We start from the raw sequence: 19,860 nt of genomic DNA, 5'->3' as shown, positions 1-19,860 counted from the left end.
ACGGGCACATTGGCCGTCATCCAAAAGTAAACAATGTATTGCTTTGCACGGGAATCAGGAAATCATATTCCAAATCATTGAACTTTCGTAACTTCCTCCTTGCTGCTGCACAATGTGCGTCCGAAATGTATAAGAAGGCCCCGTTTCTCCATCGAGTATCTTCAGTCACTTCCTAGGAATTTTCAACTACACAGGAATGACGGGCGTCCGGATCGGATTGATGCTGACGGTTGGCGTCTTAGTCTTCGCTTCCTTTTACGACTCGTGTCTATCCGATACACAAATGGCAACCGATCGATTTGTTGACGATCTTTCGATAGTCGAATTACCTGAAGCCGGAATGATGTACAGCGGAACGGGCCATCAGCAGCAACCGGTCGAGCGGAAATCTCGCCGGATTAAGCGATCCTCTTGGTCTTTGCCACCCAACACTAGCACCAGATTCTTGTTCGATCTCATCATGCCCATCACCCCTCTCAACAACTCTTTCAGCTTTTTGACTTTCGATTTGGTTTACCGCTTCGTTTTGCCCACCTACAAAGACCTCAACAACCTGTACAGCACGCTGGGCAGGCTGGATACCAACAATCTCGAGGGAGAAATGGACGAAAGTCAAATAGATTTCGAATTCTTCGAAGAACAAAGAGCCAATCACGAAAGACGATCTGTCTATCAGCACGCTCAAGGCGTCTTTGAAAAGTATGTGTAGACACATTTAAATGCAAATCAATTAAATTTATGCCGATTTGTTTGTTTTCACAGTTTAGGATTTGATGGCCAGACATGTTTACTTCGTGCTATATGTGAAATGGCCGAAGCTCCGCTAGCCCATCATGGGCTTTTAGGCAAAATCATCGATTTGATATTCACGTAGATATTTTCCATTCGATTTCACTTGAAATTATTTAAATAAAGTTGTTGTTGATATGTTTCAGGCCAAGTGTGTTGAAAGTACCAAAATCTATGGAGCCTTACCTCAGTGGCAACCGGATCCGAAGAGATGCGACAAACATTCCGGAATTGGAAGTGCTCCAGAAACCGGTGGAAGATGATTACACTGACGCCTATCGCGCCGGTAAAGAAGGAAAATGCTGGACACGTTACTACACTTGCCCAGTATCTATTTTCAAACTTGTGAACATGTTTTGAAAGGAACACCACACAGTATTTATGTTAATTTTTGCCAATCGACGTTACAAACAAAATCAAAAACCAAATCAAAAACAAATCTAAATCAAACATTTTCATGTTCCAATTATAATGCTAATGTCTATTTATTTCTTAATAATATTAATAAAGAAATTTAAAACTAGATACTTTTCTGATTTCTCTTATACATGACATCAATTAATTTAATCAGCGGAAACATTATAAATGCAACGTCACTTCTGATTTTCCAAAAATAAAGCTAACAAGGCAAGACACATGTCGGGCTGTTCAATCGAAAGGAAAGCGAACGACGAAGTTGAATGTTTGACATTTCACAAATGTTAACACGCTCAAGACAATAAGCTCCTAGAGATTTAAAGCATACAGGCTTGTACATCGGAAACTGCTATAATAATACGTAATGTATACAATACATCATTAATAAAGTTCAAAATACTAACCACCTTAATTCATGAACAAAAAAGAAAGGGAAAATCAAATCAACCAAAAACAAATAACAATTAGAAGAAATTTTGGTGAAAGGAACTCAAAAATTCAACAAGTAACCAGGACATTGAAAACAAGGACTATGACAACATCATATTCTTATAAGTATATGTGCGTTAGCCTCATTATTGAATCACAACCGAGAGTGAATGATGGTACGTTACTCTTTGGGAATTTCACGTACCTACTTCCGAGAGACGGGCTCTTTGGACCTTTAGCCATTTGGTAAATATTTAGTGCAGAGCAAAGGCAATTTGTCGTCGAGTCTCTTTTTCCTCAAGTTTTCAAACAAAAGCTTTCACAGTTTACACAAATGCAATTACAGCAACAGACAATACTATACACTAGTAGGGTGATAACTTGATAATTATGACATTTGCGATGTGATAAGTGACTTCCTTCAAATAAATAAATAAAGGTATACTTCACCAGCTACGACCAATTAAACCAACTACGTCTAGTTGGGGTAGCCACTTCTGGCTGATCGGCATCTACTGGTGATGAAATGGGGGAAGCGACCACAGTCGGCTGATGCAATACTTTTTCGTTGGTGACAGTGTGCATTTCATTTTCGTATTTTCGAACGTCCTTCTCCGTCATGTTGAACCATTGATCCAGCCAAGCGACGGCTTGCCGGTGGCCGACTAGCAGGATTTCGCGAATGGCCCGGTGGACGTAGTCTTCAACTTTGGTTTGGAGACCCCAGACCTCGAAGCAGACTGAAACCACCTTGTAAGAGCACATCATTGGTTGGAAATCACTTTTCATCCAATCTTGTGCAAGAGGGCCTCTTCCAGTCATCTCCGACTTCCATGTTTTCAAGTCCTCCTCTGCTTTGTAATGCTTCGGGCTAATATCGTCGTAGGCGATGTCAATGAAATCCACTTCTCGTGCACTCAGCTGGCCCTCATTGAGATTTAAAGCCTGTTTGATAAGTAAAACAGGATTAGAAGGCAAGATTACACAATTAGTACTGTAGGCTTAATACATTATCATTAGTTCCTGCATTATCCTCATAACATGTTTCAACATTGATGATGAATCTCGGTAGGAAAGAGCACTGCACATACACAATCAAAAGAAGTGTAAACATGGTAATTAACACAGAAGCTTTAAAGAGACCATACTGTATATTCTGTGGTAGTGTGAGGATAATAGTTCCATGCTTTCTCTGTTATATAGAAGATTTTGGGAATAAGAGATCTAATCCACTGTGGGAGACGACTGAAAGCAACAAGAATGATAAGTTGGTTGTTACGAGCACAAACACATTTGTAGGAGCACATACCTGAAGAGGTATATTCGTTTTTCTGTATACTGTCCCGGTCCATGCTGAGGGTCTTCATGAGGATCATTAGCCACAACTTCAACTCCTTCTCCTTCAGCAGACTGCTCGTTGCTATGCTTCGCTATCATGTACAACTGCCCTATTTTGTACTGTGGTTCAAAGTTGAGTTAGATAAAGTTGAGATATACATTCTTTTACGTGTCAAACCATTCTACTACATTGTATGTATACAGACCTCTGAAACACTGATGGGCATTGGTATGCGGTACTCCTTTGTCAGCATCCTAAATTCGTTTTGGGTTGGACCGTTTTCTGACGGAAAACGTCCTCTACGACCTGCCAGATAATTTCGTCCACCGCGGTCGGTTCTTCGCTTGGACGGCGTTCAACGAAGCACAGTAGTTGGACTCAAATGCCATTACCCAGCCCCTCGTCATGGCTGCCTAACTTGGCCTTTCTGGAAGCAAAGCAGTTAGTCAAATTCTGGAAACGAAATAGGAAAAAACCAAAAGACAAAACAATGATAAAAGAAGTGTTACGTCTTATTGTCGTCTGCTACAACCAGGGCGCGCTCGTAATCTTGTTGACGTCACAATCATAAACGTCTTTACAATCGACCGCTTTCCCCCCCACCCTGTTTACCCGAGAGCTTTTATATAAAACAAAACATTTCTTTCTACTTTTATATTTTAAAGACAAACAAGTTTCCTGATAACACGATGAAAAGATGAAAAATGTATGCTCTCTAATGCAGCAGGCGAGGCGATATTTTATTCAACATTAAAGAAACTATTTTGCTAAATGTTGCGAAAAGATCTCCTGTGAGTCTGTGACCTGTTTGCAATTCTTTATTCAATGATGAAAATATCAATAAATAATCGATTTCCACTCGAGCAGATGCATCCAATGGAAATCAAAATTCACAAACAATCAAAATGGGTCATCAGTTGCACAGGTAGATAACAATGGGCACAACATCCTTGTTGGTTTCCTCCATTTTTAAAATGAGAAAACCACCAGACAGTTTTATTTCATTTCTTCTTTTATCTAAGAAGGAAACTCGACTCGTCGCTCCGAGTGATTATTTCCTATTATAAAACGATACTCTATACACACTTCCGTTTGCTGGCCTATTTCTACTGATACTGGTTCACAACGTGCGTCACAGAAACTCGTAAGTCCGATCAAGGATAAACAAGCCCGAATTAATAATAAATAAACCATGTTCAGTCGCCCATCTATTATTCGTTCCATAGCAACAAAATTCGATACAGCTTCCGAGTATTAGTATTCCACGCATATCGATCGATGAGAAAAAGAAAGATTCCCAGGACGCCCAGTTCAGAGGCTATATATTCCAACTTATTACACGACCGTCTGTGCATCGTAACGAAGCGATCGACTTTATATTCTTTCTCCTTTCACTAGCAAAGCTATTAATTGTGAAACAGTGACGTTTTCCGTTTGCAATCCGTTTGTTCGCTGTTATTTTTATTATTCCCGACGTTCCTTTTTTGTCTCTTTGAGAAGATTATTTTTTTACTAGCCCGGCCGTATTATCGTGACTTGGTGTGATTTACGACCGTTTTATTATTTTTTACCCATTACGTCATGGATCTTCCATTGCGAGCAAATTTTTGGCGCCAACAAAAATGTCGTGGTCAATTTATTTTCACGTCTTGGTGATCGTTCGTCGTCGCGCTGTTCCAGAATATTTGCTTTTATCTATTTTTCATTTCCTATTTTAATGACTCTGGAGCCGTTCACTGTTAGCAATAATTTCGCTGGGATATTCATACATGGACGATATGCTGGCCGAGTCTCCCGGGGAGGAACAGTCCATCAATTAGATAAATAGCGCTATCCTATTATAAAATAAATATTAGTAAAAAGCTTTTTTTTTTGGCAAATTGCCGTTCGCTGAAATTTTCGCCATGGTAACAGGAGACTCGAGTTAACAAAATAAATAAAAGAAACATTTTAGTTGATTTCCCAGTCGTAATTCCCAGAGGCTACTAGCTCCTGCTTGGAATGATTTAGCGACGAGGAAGTGAAACTCCCATCCGATTGGTTTGAGATGCTGACTCAATCGATGAAGGCAGAAAAATAAATCAGCCAAACCTTCAACAACACACACCCACCAATTGATTGGACGCGTGTACGTGTCGTTTTGATGACGAGAAACTCCTGCGGGCATCGAACCTCTCGTTCGCCTTTCATGATAACACAACTATCCTCTTTTTATTGGGTCTGCGGCGCAGTAGCTCTCCTCCCATCCTTGACGCCCTCTCATAAGATTTACGATCAGAACTTGCGGAGTCTTCACAAAACCAACACCGACGACTAAGGATAAAAGGATTTCGAATCGTCGATCAATCAGGTATACTATACACTGTGTATGTGTGACTACTAGCAGGATAAACTTCAGTACACATCCAAGTATGGCACGTGGAAGGAACTATACACATCGCCGAGATGGATCCTGAAATGCACACGAATAAAAAGCCGAATCAATTTTTACGACTATAGTTACACCCTCCCTCGATTTTTATTTCTTTGGGAAATAATTTCAAGTTGATGGAATTGCTGACGTTATTTACTTACGCTAGCGGATGATTTCTGCGAGGTGGGCGACTCGCAGTTGGTTTGAAAATTCAGTCGAGTCGGTAATAGGATCCGATGACCAGAACGAAACGGTTTTAGTGGCAGTTGACATCAGGAACGCATTGTCAGAGAATCGGCCTTTGCGATCAGTGGTCGTGTCCAGCCAGACGAAAGCGGCCGGCTTGTCGGTCGATAATTCCACGTCAATCGTCCACGATGACTGGCTGCTTTCGTAAACTTGGCCGACACTTGTCACCTTTTTGAATTCAAAAATTCAAATCAATTCAATTGAAAGCGGGAAAGAATTTAATTAAATTACCTGGACGTTGGCTTTGGCCAAATTAGTAACGGCTGTAAAATTGCTGGGATACAAATAACTATCAGGAGCCAATTGCCGGCCTGTTTCAGGATCTTGATAAGTGGCTGTTAGGAAACAAGTCTGTCTGCTGCATCCGTTATCAGACAACCAAGAATCCAGCGGTTTCTGCCACTCGATTGTCGAATTTCCGTTGACCTAAATCCAATCCAAGAGAAATAAAACGTCGACAATGTCTGATTTTACTGATTGGTTTTTCTTATCGATCGAATTACGTTGGGAATCCTTTCGGTGACGATTGGATTGATTTGCGACCATGATTGAAGTTTGATTAACAGGATTCCCGGCACCATGTCTGCTCCGCTGCGGTAGTCATGCGGATAAACGGCGACATTTCCATCGCGCACCCACAACATGAAAGAGAGCGGAGCAAAAAACTTGGTGGCGAAATGATGAAGCGGCTTCCAACGTCCGCCATATTCTGCACATTAATTAATTACGTCAACGTTTCCAAGAATTTTATAGACAACATTTTACCGATTGAAGCCCAGGAAGGGCCTTGCCAGATGTCCTGTAATTGCCAATAGAGCGATCCCATGCAATGCCCAAGTCCGTCAAAGTCCAGGTATTGCAATCGTCTGTAATGTTCTGATTCGATCTTGATGGCTTCCGCTTGATGCATTTGCGTCAGATAGATCATGTCCAGGAAACGTTGCTCCGGTGTGGTTTCTCGGGCCTTTCCTAATTGACCTTCTACTTGCAGCACCAGCTCGTTGTTACCTCCAGGGTGATGTTGTCTAGTGAATAAAAGTTCACCATCGTAATGCCAGTCTTCGTCCATTCCTATGGAAACGAAAGTAAATTCAATGAAGATCTAAATTGCTAATAAAAAAATATTATCATTTCACCAATTGGATTTGCGGCTGTAGTCCAGGCGTGGACAGATGGCAATGCCTGGAAACCGTATTCGGTCGCCATTCTTGGTTTTGGGTACGTTTCCCAGTTCCACATGTCGGCAAAATAATTGTAGTAATGCACTACATCAAAACAAAATTCGTTATCAAGTCAAATTAAATAAATAATCAACCAACCATCTCCGTATTCTGGGCTGCCTGGATTAAGAGAGACGTAGCCTTCCTCTTCACTTTTCTTGCCGTTGGATGGCGATGAAACGGTGAATGGACGTGAAGGATCTTCTTCATTGACGATCCTTTTGATTGTGTCGACGTAAAGCTTGATGTAATCGGCTTTGTAGGTATCAAATTTGCTCTCTGTGCCATACCTTTGAAGCCAGATGGAATTAGTGCCAACTCTATTATAGTCAACATAAGCTGCCCAGGGCATATTACCAGTTTTGTCGCAGGGCGGCTTCGTTTTCGTTATTACCAGCCCAGATAAGCACCGAAGGATGATGCGATAGGCGTCTAACTTGCTGGCGGATCTCGACCGATACCGTTTCCAGGAATTGCTCATTGGCTGGATACATGGAGCAGGCGTACATCATGTCATGCCAAATTAAAATTCCCAGTTCATCGGCAATCTGCTCAAAACACGAGAAGAATAATAAAAAGAAAGATGTAACAGTTAAAGTGGATCGAGTGTCACATCCATTTTTATAAATGACAATACCCGGTAGAATTCAGGGAACTCGTAAATTCCGCCACCCCAGATCCTCATGGCGTTCATATGGGCATCCTTGGAAGCTGTCAGCAATTCACGCAGATATTGCTCCGTTATCAGTTCGGGTAGAACGGCTGACGGGATCCAGTTGGAGCCTTTGAGAAATACGGGCTCTCCATTCACCCGGAAGTAGTAGGTCCTCCCGGCTATAATTACAAATAAGAATCTCAGAGAGGGATCCACGACAAGCCAAAGGGTACACTACTAAATACTTGGCAGATCATCTTCGATCAACTCGACGGTACGGAAGCCAATTTTCTCGTCGAGAACGACGGGAGGTTCGGCGGAACCGGTTTCTTGATATTCAATTTTCATATCGTAAAGTTTCTGCTCGCCCCATCCGTTCGGCATCCAGGGTTTAATCTATTCAACGGGGCCAGACAGGTTAGGGGGAGGACGCAATTTAAACCAAGTTATCACGTCCTGCTCGTGAATGTGTCGTACGAACTTTTCCTGTAAATAAGGAAGGACTGGCAGTTACCTGGGAGAAGGGAACGACAAACGAAATGACGGGGGTGGAGACTTGACGGTTGCCATCGCCTGTCAAAACAGTTTCTTGCTTCAAAGTTTGGACAACTTGTTGCTGGTCGGTGATGGTGACGGTGAAAGTTCCGGCGTGATCGATACCAGAATCGGGTGTCTCGCAATGGATTTTCATGTCGACTTTCCATAGTTGCTGGATTTCATCCCGCTCGAATCCCACCCACCAGTCGCGAATAGAAACGGTGTTGTAAGCTTCCAGCTTGACTGGATGCCTGAAATTAGAATTAGGCAAATGCACAAATTACAAATGCGCAAATTTAAAAAAAGAATTTAATACCATAATCCGACAGTGGGAAAGGCCGGTCCCCAATCCCAACTGAAAGACGATTGCATCTTCCTAAAAGTGTAAAACGTTTAAAATTAAGTTAATGGATTTAACTTGATGATTTCATCACTTTATGTATACGTATGCAAAGGAGGCACTCTATATATATAAAGCATATGAAAACGTATTCCGGGAACAGGATTTAATAATGGAAACAAATGGGAGAGAGAGTGTGTTTATAGAGAGAAGGGAACCTGATGTGATTAGCGTGACACTCCCCCTGATAGGCGGGATCGAGGCACGTCGGCAGAACCGGGTAGTCGACTGCTTGTTCGTCGTATCGATCCCGAGCGTACTTAACGGGCGACTTGAATCTTATTAGGAGCTCGTTGGAACCGTCAGTCTATATAATACGAGCCGATAAAATGAATCGCATAATTCGATACCAGTCACTCTTTAATATAAATAGTACACTAGAAGTGGCGATGGCCGAGACTAACTAGGATTAGATCATTGATGTGTCTCTAGTACCTTGAGGGAATCTTTGATGTTGTACTTGTAACGGATGAACATGTTATTAGTGGCGCCCAGCAGCAATCCATTCAGCTCAATTTCGGCCACTGTATCAACTCTGATTCGAGCAATTAGATAACAGCAACTGACAAGTTAATCCGTTGGAGATATGCTTACCCGTAGAAAACCAGATCGACTGCCGAATACGACGCTACATTCGCCGTAACTAAATTGATCAACTTAAGTTACAACATGAAATCGTCAAAATTAGTTAAAAGAAAAAATACCATTGAATGTCAGGGAATAATCCCAATCTTCATAAGAGACCCAACGGTAATCTAAATCATTGAAACGAAATAATAACGGACCTCCACTAAAAATTTTAGCTTCATCTAGGTCAGTGTAAATACTGCCCGGAACTCTTCCAGGAACCGCGATGCCTAAAAATAAAATAAAAACATTAATTAAGCGACACGATGTAAATATTAAACGACAATAATTACTTTTGTTAGGCAAAGCAGCACTCCATACATAGCCGTTGGCAGTCGACAGGTCAATCTCGTATCCAAGACTGTTATTAATCAAAACTAATAAAACAAGAGTTGGAAAAGTAAGTTGCTGCCGTCGCATCATCTTTGAGTCTCTCGAGGCGCCGAAGATTAGACAACAACTGATGAAAATAGCTCAGCCTCTCAATTTTAATCATTTCTGCGCCTTTGTTGTCTTTTGAGCAGGGTTTTCACACACAGTTTTATCTGCCGCCGATAATTGAAGCGCTCCCAAACTTGGTACTCTCGTCCCTTGTTTATTAGATAAAGTGAGTGGTGGTGTCAGGATTGGACGCCGATGCGATCACGCGATGTTGGCGTGTAGAAGTTGATCCATTGTGGCGCGGTAGCAGCTCGGCATCGTCTATTTAACTCGCCTCTCAAGCGCCTAGCTTTTTCGGGAAAAAAAAAGGGGGAAACGAAGAAACAAGGATTGCCACTCTATTTTGGCCGTTTCAGGATTACGTCGACGACTCTGTGTGGTGTAGCACAGGCATATAACCTTGGGTGTATGTGTGGCACGCAAGACTACAAAGCTTTTTCTTTTCCATCCGACCCAAAGTTCGGAATTTATCTCTTAGGCTTTTAGCGAATTCGAGAGAGAGAGAGTTGTTGTACTCGGAGCTCAAAAGGATGGATCGATAACTGGAATCAAGCTCCTCCTACAACTACTCCCCCTCCAAAACTATAGTCAGAGGATGGGAATGCTTCGAGATTCTTGTGTACGTACACGTCGGAGATGCGCTTCCATTTCGTTCGCTAATCGATAACTTTAGTAGAGACTCGCTTTCTGTTGACTTCATCTCTCATTGATTCTTTCCCAACGTCATGTACACGGTACAAAGATACACGAACAAAAATGATTGTGGAGGACAAAAAACAGAGAATCGAAAATTATTGTTTCTTCGCTTTTTTTTTCTTTTATCCAAATTGTTGTTGTTGTTGTCTGATGGATGGCCGGGATCAATCAAAGGTATTGGTGTGAGAGTACAATTGATAAGAGAATAGTTTTTTTTTTGTCTTTTGGGATTTTACGTTTTCAATGGACACAAAAAAGTAAATATTAGATATTATATTACGACCCACAAAAAGAGATAGAGAACGGGTAATACAAGAGAAGGTCCTGGTCACAGAAAGAGAACAGAAAAAAAAGATGTCTTTTTTTCTTCCTCATTTTCTTTACAGTGTTACCAAATAAAGAGACGCAACTATAGAAAGAGAACAAACAGAACAGACACCGTCTTTCATCACGGGTGTCAAGGAAAAGAAGAAAAAAAAAATTACAGGAAAAATGAGACAAAATAATCAAATAAAGACAACCCTCCTCCCCCCCAAACGCAATTAGATGCAACTAGAATTATCCCGGCGCCGCATTGTGATTGATCATTAATCATAATAAATTATTACTGGAAAAATAAAGAAACAATTCGTCACGAGGAAAATTAAAAACAGATGAAAATGTAAAGAGTCCGAGTGTGAAAAACGTCATCCAACCAACAACGGAATCGAAACAATAAAAAAGCAATTTTTTGTTGTTTTCGTCGTTTTTAGTAAAAATGTTTTCCTTTTTTTTCCAAAATAGTTTGGGGAGGGAGGCCAAATGTTTTTGATGGGCGACAAACATCTGGATAGATTAAAAAGAGAGTGTGTGTGTTTGGGGGGAAAGGAAACAGAGAAATATTAAAATAAAAAAAAAGAACAAACTAACCAAACACATTCACACCTACGCAGACACACACACACACATACGTACAATATTTGGAGTAGGCAAACATACGACCTCCTTGAAAAAAAAAAGCGTTTCCTTTTTGTTTCTGCTTTCTTTAATCATAAACCGACGAAACAATTGACTCAAACAAATCGAATATTATTCAACCTTTTGTGTGTGTGTTTTTCTACATTTTGTTTTCTTATAGGTTCTCAATATTTTTTCTGACCGTCACGTAAGACGGCTGAGAGAGACCGGAAGTCCGTACACATGCGTTGTATAAATCAACGTCACTTTTGAAATATCCCATTGCAATTAATAATAATAATAAACGAGGGCGGAGAACAGAGAGAAATGCCTTTCTTCTACTATCGATCCGATCCTTCGTCGAAATGACACACATGGAATTGAGTTATATCAAATAAAGCAGCAGCAAGTCAGCGATTGTGCACACATTGTGTACGTGAATACGTAATAGGTGCGTTTGTCGTTTTCCTTTTGTCGGACAGGTTAATTTCTTGTAAAAAGCGGAAAAAAGCTTGAAAAAAAATCATGTGGGATTTGTGCCCTAAACTATCGATTATTTAGATTCAGAGAACAAATACGGAGGGGGACAGCGAGAACAGAAAAAGATAGAAGGGAGAGGGAAGAATGAAAGAAAGAAAACCCTGACGTGTGCCGGCCCACGACCGCCTTCAATACGCATACAGTAGTACACACAAAACGGACATTTCACATTGCACCGACAGTTTGTACTTCAGAATGAGGGAAGAGGGGACAGGCTGGACTGGGAAATTACTTTTTTTTTGCGCTTGTGTTGTTCTGGCCAGTGAAAAGATAAAAAGAAATTTTTAAAAAAGGAGAAAAGGTCAGCGACCTTTACTGAGCAAAAAACACAATGAGGTGTGTGTATGTTAAAAAATAAGTTCTCAAAAATTCCGCTCCTAACTGAATTTCCTAAACGTTATTTCTTGGATTCCCTTTTTTACGACATCCTCCAAAAAAAAAGATGACGTTTAATTATACGTGTGTTAAAAAAAAGCTCCTGTTTCGAAAGGACCCGCGGTCTCTCTTAAATTTTTAGTTTAAGAAGGGATTAGAAAATTGTCCCGTTCACATCTTTTCTTTAAAAAAAAAGGGTCAAATTGGGAGGTCCCATTATTTCGGGGACGGAGTCAGCGAGAACGTTAGTCACAAAGAATAAGATTGGGTACGGATATGAAAAAAAAATAATGGGGAGGAAGAAGTTACTACATACATACGAGTAGTTATAGTAGCAGAACGTGACCTCTCTTCATAATATGCGCGTCAATTAAATCCATCAATCAACGGAGTCTTTTGTTTTTCGGCTGCATCCAGATGTTGCATGGTGCCGCCAATCCGTCGAAATGAGTAATAGGGAGAGAGAAGGGGGAAAAAAACCCTGGCGATGGTGTGTGGTGTTAATATCCTTTTGTTGATTGCTCATTTCGTACGATAGCCGGGCTGCTTTCTCTGCAAAATATAAGAAAGATCGTTAAAATAAAAAACGAACCAAAAGTCGTAATCACTTTGACCGAGATTATACACATAAACGAATGTGTGAGAGAGAAAACATAATTATGAAACGAGATTTCTGTTAAAATATAAAAAAAAAAATTTTACCCTCCGTCGGAACGGAAAACAACTGTGGTTTTCCGGCGCTGGTGGCTGTTCGAGGATCAAGTCGGGAGTGCGTGTTTCATCCGGTCCGAAAACATTGAGTTCTTTGAAACATTCCGTTTCAATCATCTATTTTTTTTTAAAAGATATCCCACCAATAAAGAATGCATTAATTTTAAAAGTTTCAATTTCGGGTGCGGAGGTTATCACCTCGGTCTGCCACGGGATTGAAACTGATCCGGTATTAAATTTGGTGTAGAAAGAGTCATCTGTCGAGTCTAAACTAACGCCCTTGACTGTTGAGAATTGTTCAATGTCCAAAACGTCTTTCGCGTAAACGGCGTGCGGATCGGGAATGAAAGGAGGTTCGCACATGCCGGCATCCAGTCGGCGCCAGTTGGTGCTCCGAAAATATTCGTGCGCTGAGAGAATCACAAATCACCAGACACCACAAAACAGAGAAAGGAGGAAGAAAAAAAAACAAAAAAAGAAAACGTGAGGTTAGCGAGACTTGTGTGTGTGTGTCTTACGGGTGATTTATGTACATACATTTGACTTGGGTAGCTCCGTACCGGCCGTGCGAGCAGCCCAGCCGATCTTTGGGCTGCTTTTTCAGCAGATGCTGGCAAATAAACTTGGCCTCTTCAGTGAACTTGGACGAGTATGACTCGGTGGATTCACGGACCCGTCGATCCACCTCCTCCCGTTTGACTTTCTCTTTACGAGCCCGAAACGGCGCCTGGCCTTCAATCATTTCATAAATGAGGCAGCCAAAACTGAAGAAATCCGGGCTGAACGTGTACTTTTCATTGTCAATGACTTCAGGAGCTGGGAAAAAAAAAAGGGAAATTGAGTTTATAATTTGGAATGACGTGGAAGAAATTGTCAATCAGAAAATGTGTTTAAAAAAGACTAACCCATGTAGCCAACGGTGCCTACACGGCCTCGAACCATATCACCTTCGGGTATATCTACAGCTAGACCCAAATCGGATATTCGTACGTGACCGTGATCGTCCAGTAAAATGTTCTCGGGCTTGCAGTCCCGATAGACGATCCCTTGCGTGTGCAGATGCTCCAGACCGCATAATATCTAATCAGGCAGGACCAGGCGGGTGGAAATACGTGGAAGAGAAATAAAACAAAATGTTTAAAAAAACATATTTAGTCGACGCATAGAATAGACGAGATCGATAAGACATGAAAGGAGGAATCATCATCCGAACCTCTGCAGAGTAAAATCGTGCTCGCTCTATTTCGAAGCCCGGCTCGCCGCCCATGTTGTAAATGTGGAATTTGAGGTCGCCACCGTTCATAATGGTCAGCACCAAACAAAGAGCATCCTTGGTTTCGTAGGCGTATGCCAAACTTACCTAAAAGAAAAAGAGGCAAAAATAGAATGAAAGGACTCGGCCCTCTACGTACAGCTAAAAGGAAGGAAGGAAGGAAGGAAGAAGAACGACGGGAACTTACGACAAAACGCGAGTTGATTCGCTGTAGGATTTGCTTCTCAATGAGGACCATCGCCTCTCCCTTGCGCTTCTTTATCCTTTTCTTCTCCAATTTCTTGCAGGCGTACATTTTGCCGGTGGCCCGCACCTGGCAAGCACACACCTCACCAAATCCTCCTTTGCCCAAAACACGGTACATTCGGAAAGTTTTGTACGTTACCGGTTGGCTGTGGGGAGGGGGAGGGAGAAAAAAGTTGACCAAAAAACGGTAAATAGAAAATGTGTGTGTGTGTGTAAGTATGTGTCATTGGTGTGTACCTTTCGAGCCATTTCCACTGGAGGTAACGGTGAAAGTACATCGAGTTCTCGAAATCCTTGAAAGGCTCACCGGCCAAATAATCGCGGACGACGGCCGTGCAGGCAGCAAACACGTCCTTGCTGCCTTCGTGCAATCTTTCTTTGCACTGCCCTATAATGTCGTCATTGATGATTTCGACAGACTCTTCAGCACCTGGAGCCAGGAATCGCCTGTAGATTTCTTGGGCAGTTTCCTCTCTTCTTATATCCTCCAGCTTCAAAAAAATAAGTTCAATTAAAAAATAGAGAAGCAACAAAGCAAATATGTCCGACAATACCTCGTATTTATCCATGACGTCAAGAAAGTTGTTGTAGCGTTGATACTTTTGACTGATTTCGCAGAACCGTCTGAAGAGTAACCGCCCGATTGGCTGCTGGTCGATGATAAAGCAGTAACGCACATCTGTTCGGCCAACGAAAGAAAAGAAAAAAAAATACGAGATTGTAATCAATTAAAAATAATGGTTGGTCGGTTTGTGACTAGAAAGAGAGACGATCCCATTAATAGAACTCTCTCATAAGGCATTCCAATTCCCTTAAGAGCCGGGCAGTGGTCAAATGTCATGGGCCATTTACTAGGCGTAGAGTAGTCGCGTTACGTTAATATCATCAAGATGTAAATGAATAAATGGTTACAGATCCCCATCCGGGTCGACAAAGTAATGACCGAGATAAGCGACTTGAGCATTATACGACGCGGATTGACCCATACATCTACCAATGACAGTTTTATGTCTTCGGGAGTAAACGGCTTTTTATAACACTCGATGGTTTTAATAGAAGCGGGAGCTTTTTCTTTATTTACTTGGAATCTAATCCCGGATGGAAACTTTTGGAAACAAATGTCTGTTTGACACAGTAACTTAAAAGTTGATGGGCCTGAAATAAGTGACAAGAGCAGCTGACTTTTCGGTTTACCTAGTTTCTCCTTCAAGTCTATACAGACTGAAATATGTGGAAATTGAAGAATCCTCTTCCATTTCTTGCTTTTGCCTTTGTTGCTGTCACCACCACCTGGAAAAGAAAAAAACAAATAAATAGATTACAATGTCATTCGGTTGGTTGTGCAAGTGTGAAGTGTTGGTGGTGGCATGCTGGTATTGATTTAACACCAACCAGCATATAAAAAAATGCCTTGTTTTTCAGACACGTTGGCAAGCTGCCACCATTTTTACTCAACACTAGATGTGAAAAAAGAGGGATAGGACACAATCAAAGAATGAGCAAAAAAGGGGGGACTATAGACAAGTGGCAAATCCTGAGTAACCAATAAAAGCGTCAAACAAAAATCCATTTCTTTACCTTCCCTAGCCTTGAGGTAAACGGTGTTGGCGACAATATTTTCAAGCTCCATGAGTTCCAGTTTGCCTGCTTTTTGGTGCTGTGGGTCCTCAAAATGACCCTACGTTTCTCCAACCTCACCAAACCCCTGACTCTCTGCTTCGAAAAGAGTCTTCAGGTCAGTCCTTTCCACTTGGCAACAACACTGTGCCAAAGAACCTGTGAACGAAGGCAGAAGAAACCACGAAACCAATTAAACCTAAAAAAACTGGCAATTGAGGACAGAAACCTGAGCCTCAGACACACGCACACACACACACCGTCAAGGGAGTCGGCTGATGGCAAAAAATTATCGATGAAAAACCCAAGAAAACAAACTTCTCGATTGAGAGAGAGAGAGGGAGGTGGCGAAAATAGTTTTCGTTTCTGGGTGCATTCACTGGGTCGTCATGATGGATGTTGTCGGACGTGACATGCTATGGTCGTCTTTTGGTTGTCTACACCCCACGTTAAAAACTATTACACATACAAGAGAGCCACAATACATATACACATTCGCCTCTCTCTCTCTTGCATCGAGCAGAGAAGCAAACAAACTATCGTCAGTTGAGTCCGGGTTGGAATCTGGAATGCCCTGTAGCGTCAGCAGCGCCGCCGCCGCTTGATAGTGGGTGGGGTTTCTCTTTCCAGCGGTGGGTGGGGGAGAGACTCAGCAAACTATAAACGCCAACACTCCCAAAATGTTCCGAACCAAAAGCAGCAGAGAAAAAGAAACCCGAAAGTTTCTTTTGTTTTTTCGTGTGTTTTCTTTAAAGAAAATCTAAATAAAATGGGAAAAAAGAAAAAAAACGACTCGAAACACTGTTGCCATTCGAGCAGACAAAATATTTCAGCTCTAAGCTATCGTATCCTTCTGCTTAGACTTGTGTCTTTTGCAGTTTACCACGGCTATTAATATGTTCTTCTCTTTAATAAAAACAACAACAGCCCAGTAATAATCCCAAATAACAAGAGAGCATCCATGGGTCCGTGACCCACCGTGATGCCGTCCAATGTTATTCCAGCAGCCTTCTTTTATGACAACCACAGTACGTTGACAACTGCTACACACACACACACACACACATATCAAGAACAATTTAAAAGGGAAAGTTTTCTTTATATGTATTTTTTGTTAAAGGAAAGAATTTGTGCTGCGTGTGTGTGTGCAAGCGGCGTCATCTTCTGCATCGTTTGACGGCATAGCTCCACACCAAACAGGAAAAATGAACCGTCTCGTCGTTTGAGAACTCTTCTCGGTTCGTTAAAACATCGACGAGGCGTTTTATTTATCAACCATGAAAAAGATTCGCGTAGATTTCCTATCAATTGCAAATTGTCCAGGGATGATGGACGTCCAGGCTCCTTTTTTCGCCAACATACAAGAAAAAATCCTGGAGATTCTTTTTATAAAAAGTAAATTTCGTATTTTCTTTTTGTTTATTTATGAGTTGGGAAAGAAATAAAAAATGTCGAAAGAATTATGAAGGCGAACGATCGATATTGTCGTTCCGACGGTTGCCCCCAGAGTTTGCTAGGCTTGCCAGCACTGCGAGACTGGACCATTTGGTCGTCATCTTTTTTTTTTCTTCTCCCGAACGTGATGAAGTAGAACGACTTGATGGTGCGAACTACTACTACTACTCGTATTTATCTATATATATATTATAACTATCTATCTGGAGAGACTCATCGGTAGCCAGGCAAAGCCAAAGCAGACTATACTTGAGAGGAATTCCGGGATGCCGGTCACGCGCCTCGCAAGCTATTAATCAGAAGCTTTCACGTCCCCCAGGTGTATATATACTATTTCCACATGTGAATATATATATATATATATACTACACCCCGTCTCTCATGTCATCAAAGGTTCAAAAATGACAGGCACGTATATATCCTTTCTGGAAGAAGTAAATAATCTTTTAGTCGAAAGCAGACGACGCCGGTTTTAAAGCTTAAATTTTGTCTAATGGATCAAATTGCAAACAACAAAACCTATCCATTATTCAGTTTCTGATGGATTATTGTCTGTGAATAATCTCTAGTTTTCTATTATTCAGTTCTCTTTATTCAGTCGTGAATGAGGGAAAGTTCTCTTGTCGTGTGTGGATTTCTCACGATCCATTGGCTCCGAGTGTGTGTGTGTGTGTATAGGGTAAAAAGATCAAGATCAACAAAAACAGCCGACAAACCGTATAGCGAATAGAGAATAACACCGTCAAAGAAGAAAAATACGAGTTTTCCTACTAAGCAGACAATGTTTCTCTGTCATTGCCATATCAATCCTGCCGTGTAGACAACTGGATCAACTATATTCTTTATACACAAACTGATTTGCATTGCGCGGTAGAAGCAGGTGCTGTTTGTACCGCCAACTGTTTATAACAACAACTTAACATGCAACCATTTTATCAACTACAAGGAACGCGGCAATTATGCATCTGCATAAGGACTATATCCGTGCAACTGGAACAGTCACCTTCAGTTTTAAACAAGTTTTTACATTTCGTTTTCATTCCTTCATACATAATTTCATTCCATTTCTACATGTAATATTGTCGGTCGATTGTGTGTGTCCGCTTCACCTTGGAAGAAGTGTGCCGTGATCGACACAATACGGCCTTGGATCCGTTTTATTTCGCACGACAAGAGTGTGTAATAATATACTTCTCTCTCACACACACACACACACACAAGTATCGACACACATCCGAGTTGGAAAGAGAGAGAGAGACCTGCGAGCTACCAGAGTCTTAGCTGCTGCGATACCACCGCGAGTCTTATCGATTTTCGGGACCATCGACCATGCGCCCAACTCACTTTTGTACCTATAGAGACTCTCTCTTTCTCTCTCTCCCGCGCGATCGTTTGTCGATTGTGAGATGGCAGGGACCGATATACGGCGCCCATATAGGCGGCGGAGGCATTTTTATGCGTCTGAAGAAGAGGAGCTGCGTCGCACACAATGGCCAACGAAATAAGGAGCTCGGAGGCAAGTCAATCGAAAAATTAGATAGAGACAATGCGGCCAAAAGAAACCAAGATGGAAACTTGCTTTAACCACTTTCCCGTTTTTTTTTTGAGATCGACACACGTCCTATTCTATTTGGGCGACACATTCGATCGAAAGCTCTCTCTCTCTTTTGTATACAGTTCGATGCTCACGTTTCATATATATATAGAATACCACCGCCACCGCCGCACATAATTGAACAGCACACCACCATTGATTGCTGACGTCGTTGTAGAAGCTTAACAATTCACAGTGTCCTGTGCGGTCGTCATGGCTAGGTATATATCTAGCTTCCTTTTTTTCGGCTATAGCTGGAAAAGAGAGGGAGTAAATAGGCACACATAATGCAATAGCAAATGGCTCTCTGATGTGCGATACTGCGATGTAATCACTTACTTACAGAGACCAGTACCCCCCCTCGAATAGTTGGACGCTCGGCTGTTGGCTTCTTCTAATGACCATCCATTACGATTTTCTATTAGCTGCTCTATGTACTCTGTCACACGGACGTCAGGAAGAAAAACAAATCAGTACATCAGTTTAGACCACACCTTGATAGTACACCACCATCAGCATGTTGGGAAAAAAAAATCGATACCAGAAAAATAGCGGGCAACTTTTCTTCTTCCGTTTAGGGTACGGTTATTCCGCATGGGGACGTGCTGCTTGAACGTCACCCACACAAAGCGGCTCTAATGATAAACACGTTCGTCAAGACTCTATTCAACCGTATATGTAATAATAAAAACGCCAGCATCTATCGACCAACTTTCTGCCCAGCCAAACAGATGATGATGGTAGACAACAATCATCACGACAGCAACCGCCACCTACTTTATTCTCGTGTGTACTTCATTATGTACGAGTTCATGTAATACACTTCAGACTCTCCGACTTTGTGAATGAGAGCGTTTGCCATGGTGAAAGCGCCGAGTAGAAAATTCGTGTATTGTAAGTT

The 19,860-nt window shown here is 41.6% G+C and overlaps 4 protein-coding genes across 4 annotated transcripts; 1 reads left to right on the top strand and 3 right to left on the bottom strand.

The window, feature by feature from the left end:
* The first annotated feature begins 163 nt into the window (after positions 1-163).
* LOC124197966 lies at positions 164-1,312 on the top strand. The gene is made up of 3 exons (XM_046593559.1): positions 164-699; positions 763-870; positions 936-1,312. The coding sequence occupies exons 1-3, from the start codon at positions 197-199 to the stop codon at positions 1,147-1,149; spliced, it is 825 nt and encodes a 274-aa protein (XP_046449515.1). The 5' UTR covers positions 164-196; the 3' UTR covers positions 1,150-1,312.
* On the bottom strand, positions 1,105-4,086 carry LOC124197964 (cytoplasmic phosphatidylinositol transfer protein 1-like). Its single transcript, XM_046593558.1, has 6 exons — positions 3,484-4,086; positions 3,180-3,401; positions 2,945-3,093; positions 2,784-2,880; positions 2,645-2,716; positions 1,105-2,580 (listed from the first exon to the last, which is right to left on the bottom strand). The coding sequence occupies exons 2-6, from the start codon at positions 3,225-3,227 to the stop codon at positions 2,089-2,091; spliced, it is 858 nt and encodes a 285-aa protein (XP_046449514.1). The 5' UTR covers positions 3,228-3,401; positions 3,484-4,086; the 3' UTR covers positions 1,105-2,088.
* A 1,239-nt stretch (positions 4,087-5,325) lies between these two features.
* Positions 5,326-9,553, bottom strand: LOC124197962 (beta-mannosidase-like). The gene is made up of 17 exons (XM_046593556.1): positions 9,369-9,553; positions 9,153-9,305; positions 9,043-9,091; positions 8,884-8,983; positions 8,607-8,755; positions 8,365-8,424; positions 8,026-8,299; positions 7,757-7,907; positions 7,494-7,690; positions 7,214-7,404; positions 6,956-7,146; positions 6,773-6,901; positions 6,402-6,707; positions 6,140-6,345; positions 5,868-6,062; positions 5,549-5,804; positions 5,326-5,426 (listed from the first exon to the last, which is right to left on the bottom strand). Exons 1-16 carry the CDS (start codon positions 9,496-9,498, stop codon positions 5,550-5,552), a joined length of 2,736 nt encoding a protein of 911 aa, XP_046449512.1. The 5' UTR covers positions 9,499-9,553; the 3' UTR covers positions 5,326-5,426; position 5,549.
* Positions 9,554-10,200: 647 nt separating this feature from the next.
* LOC124197963 (G protein-coupled receptor kinase 5-like) lies at positions 10,201-16,956 on the bottom strand. The gene is made up of 12 exons (XM_046593557.1): positions 16,171-16,956; positions 15,872-16,069; positions 15,488-15,583; positions 14,848-14,972; positions 14,531-14,784; positions 14,235-14,439; positions 13,988-14,134; positions 13,680-13,854; positions 13,312-13,590; positions 12,973-13,184; positions 12,766-12,891; positions 10,201-12,615 (listed from the first exon to the last, which is right to left on the bottom strand). Exons 2-12 carry the CDS (start codon positions 15,921-15,923, stop codon positions 12,586-12,588), a joined length of 1,701 nt encoding a protein of 566 aa, XP_046449513.1. The 5' UTR covers positions 15,924-16,069; positions 16,171-16,956; the 3' UTR covers positions 10,201-12,585.
* Positions 16,957-19,860: the final 2,904 nt, after the last annotated feature.

Source organism: Daphnia pulex, chromosome 7 (genome assembly GCF_021134715.1).
Source record: "Daphnia pulex isolate KAP4 chromosome 7, ASM2113471v1".
Lineage (NCBI taxonomy): Eukaryota > Metazoa > Arthropoda > Branchiopoda > Diplostraca > Daphniidae > Daphnia > Daphnia pulex.
Note: the sequence above shows the minus strand (reverse complement) of the source record. Positions and strands in the feature narration are given on the sequence as shown.